The sequence below is a fragment of the Rana temporaria genome, chromosome 4, assembly GCF_905171775.1.
Source record: "Rana temporaria chromosome 4, aRanTem1.1, whole genome shotgun sequence".
Taxonomy (NCBI): Eukaryota; Metazoa; Chordata; class Amphibia; order Anura; family Ranidae; genus Rana; species Rana temporaria.
The window spans coordinates 62,529,965-62,533,291 of NC_053492.1; the positions used below are offsets into that span (position 1 = coordinate 62,529,965).

The window sequence follows — 3,327 nt, forward strand, 5'->3', positions numbered from 1 at the left end:
TCTGTTAATTTTCACTGAACAATAAAAGACGATTGTTTAGAGCTGGATTAACTCTGTGTGGCAAAACTGGGCACAGATGATAGGAAATCTTATACTCTACATTGTGACATCTTTAAGTGGTGAAAGTTATTTGTGCCCCCCAAGTTTTGACTGTAATATCTTATGTGTCCCCCTTATATAGCAATCTTAGAGTTGCCACTAGTTCGAGGAAGTGTAAAAAAGGTGAGGAAAAATAAACTTTATTACGTGTTGGTGAAAATAACCTTTAGAGCAGAAATGAAACGTAATGTTTTGAGTGGAGCACAGAAGAGGAAAAAGGCTGCAGAGGAGAAAGAGAAAATGTGCAAACTTCCAAAACTAACATCTTGGCTCAATCCAGGTGCAACGTCAGCCAGTAGTTCTGCTCCTCCAGATGTAGCATCCACATCTACATGCACTCCAATTCCAGCAGAAATACCAATGGTATCATTACCTGATCCTACTGCTGGGGAAAATCCACAAGAGGAAATGCCCACATCTGTATCAGTAATGGAGTTTGCAACCCAAGACCCAGATCCGGGGCTATGGGATATTAGCAATACTAGTACAGTGGATTACTGGATTCGTAGTGGGCCGACAGCATGCCAGAATCATGACTGCAACCTTTTAAACTCAGGCAGAGTGTATAAGGGAACTGGAAGAGAAAATACACAGACAAGGTATTTGTCAAATAATGTCTTTAAACGTGACTTGCGGAATGGCGAGTGTGTAAAGCGTGAATGGCTACTCTATTCGCCATCCCAAGGTCGTTTGTACTGCTTTGCATGTCGCCTATTTTCCAAGACAGAATCTCCCTTTGCTACATCAGGATTCAATGACTGGAAACACAGCAATGTTATTGGTGAACATGAAAACGAAGAAGAACATCACAAGTGCATGACGGCATATTTGATTCGCCATAAAGAAACTGGAAATGTTGATACACTATTACTTCAACAACTTCGCTCAGAGCAGGAGTATTGGCATAAAGTGTTGACACAAGTGGTTTCTGTAATTTGCTTTCTTGCCTCCAGAGGTCTGCCATTTTGTGGAGAAAACCAAATAATTGGGTCTGCTAAAAATGGAAACTATTTGGGTATTCTTGAGCTGTTAAGTGAATTTGACCCTTTTTTGGAAGAACATCTCAAATTGTATGGGAATCCAGGAAAAGGGAACCCATCATATTTATCAGCAAACATTTGTGAGGAATTCATTGAAATAATGGGACAACATGTTCTTTCTGCTATTCTTGAAGAAATAAAAGAATCAAAATATTATTCAATAAGTGTAGATTCCACTCCAGACATCTCACACACCGATCAACTGACATTTACTGTCCGGTACATTCGAGGATGTGAGCCCGTGGAACGTTTTCTTAAGTTCATCCCCATCTTTTCTCATGGAGCAAAGAATCTAGCCGACACTGTTATGGGATTCCTTAAGGAGAACAAAATTCCACTATCCAACTGTCGTGGTCAGTCATATGACAATGCCTCAAATATGTCTGGACGCTATACTGGATTGCAAGCACGGATTCTTCAGTTGAATGAGTTTGCCATGTATGTCCCCTGTGCTGGACACAGCCTGAACCTGGTGGGAGTAAAAGCAGCAGAGTGTTGTCTACAGTGTGTAAAATTATTCGACTTTGTTCAGCGTCTTTATTCATTCTTCTCTGCTTCCACACATCGATGGAATGTTCTTGCAACATCTCTTGGAAAAAACATTGTGGTCAAGCGTCTGTCTGACACAAGATGGTCGGCACATTTTGATGCTGTTCATGCTTTACATGAGGGTTTTGAGAAAATAAAAAATGGACTAGATTCTGTATCAGCTGACACTGAACAGGAAGTAAACACAAGGCGAGAGGCAAAAGGATTGAGTGACAAAATGGAAAACCTGGAAACGATCTTCCTCACAATTCTTTGGAATGACGTTCTTGAAAGAGTCAACAAAACAAGCAAGGTCCTGCAATCAGAGGATATGAACATACTTGTTGCCATGAACCTTCTTGAGTCTCTAAAAACGTATCTTCAGGATACTAGAGACAGATTTAGTGCATATGAATTGAAAGCCAGGAGTAGGTGTCCAGATTCAGAATATAAGGAAAAACGGCAAGGAAAGCGAAGTGTACGCCTCACTAGATATGACGGATCAGAAGAAGAGGTACTTCTCAGTAAAAGTGAAAAGTTTAAGGTGGAAACATTCCTTCCTGTTCTGGACTCTCTAATTCCTGCACTGACAAAACGTGCAGAAGCTTATTCATCGATTAGAAATATGTTTTCATTCTTCTGTGAATTAAAAACAATTAGTTCTGATGACCTAAAAAAAAGGTGTGAATACTGTACCTGGCTAATGTTTATCAGAAAGATCTTGATTATGGTGACCTACTAAATGAATGTGAGCATCTCAAGCACTACATGATTCTTGATCAAAATTGTGAGACTCTTCCTGCATTGTACAGAAAAATTATTTCAGACTTGAAATCTGTTTTTCCGAATGTGGAAATTGCACTCAGAGTGTTCATGTGCATGATGGTGACCAACTGTGCAGAAGAGCGTTCGTTCTCAAGATTGAAACTGATAAAAAATGAGCTTCGCAGCACAATGGGGCAGCATCGTTTGAACTGGCTTTCACTAATGTGCATTGAAAATGACATCCTAAAAACCATTGACTTCAAGCCAGTTATAAAGGAATTCTGTACAAAAAAGTGTCGCAAATTTAATAAATGATTAGTGTTTTTGTACTGTCTCATTTCAATCAGTAATGTCTTGTTTTTCAATTTCTTGCTTTTCAAGCTCATGTTATATTGTTCAAACATTGTGTTAATGTTTAAACACAGATTTTGTTGAAAGTACCAATAAATATCGCCTTATTGATAATTTGCATTTTTATTCTCGTGCGTGATTGTGTAGACAGGGCCCCAGTGCACTGTATTGCCCGGGGGCCTATAATGCTCTTAAGATGGCACTGGTACTGGGAGCTTTCTCTCTCTGGTCACTAATCAAGGAGGTGTGATTACTGTGTGTCTAAAACCCCACAGCACCAATCAGTTTTTCCAAACCATCACTGCCCTGTATTGGCTCTCTGGCTCTGTACAGCAGAGAGACAGGAAACATGCAAAAACGAAACTAGAAACTACAGGTACATTATATGATTGATTTGTATCTATTTGTAATAGTTTTTAAAAGGAATCAGTTAACTATTATGTCTCTATACCCTGTAAACAGTCATTTCAGCAAAACATTTTTTTTTATTTACAACTCCTTTAATCTAGAGGTATAAAAGCAAATCCACCGCTGGAATCACTTT

At 39.1% G+C, this 3,327-nt stretch overlaps 1 protein-coding gene across 1 annotated transcript; it reads left to right on the forward strand.

Moving 5' to 3' along the window:
- Window positions 1-216: 216 nt before the first annotated feature.
- Window positions 217-2,750, forward strand: LOC120935293 (zinc finger MYM-type protein 1-like). The gene has a single exon (XM_040347433.1). The coding sequence runs from the start codon at window positions 277-279 to the stop codon at window positions 2,407-2,409; it is 2,133 nt and encodes a 710-aa protein (XP_040203367.1). The 5' UTR covers window positions 217-276; the 3' UTR covers window positions 2,410-2,750.
- Window positions 2,751-3,327: the final 577 nt, after the last annotated feature.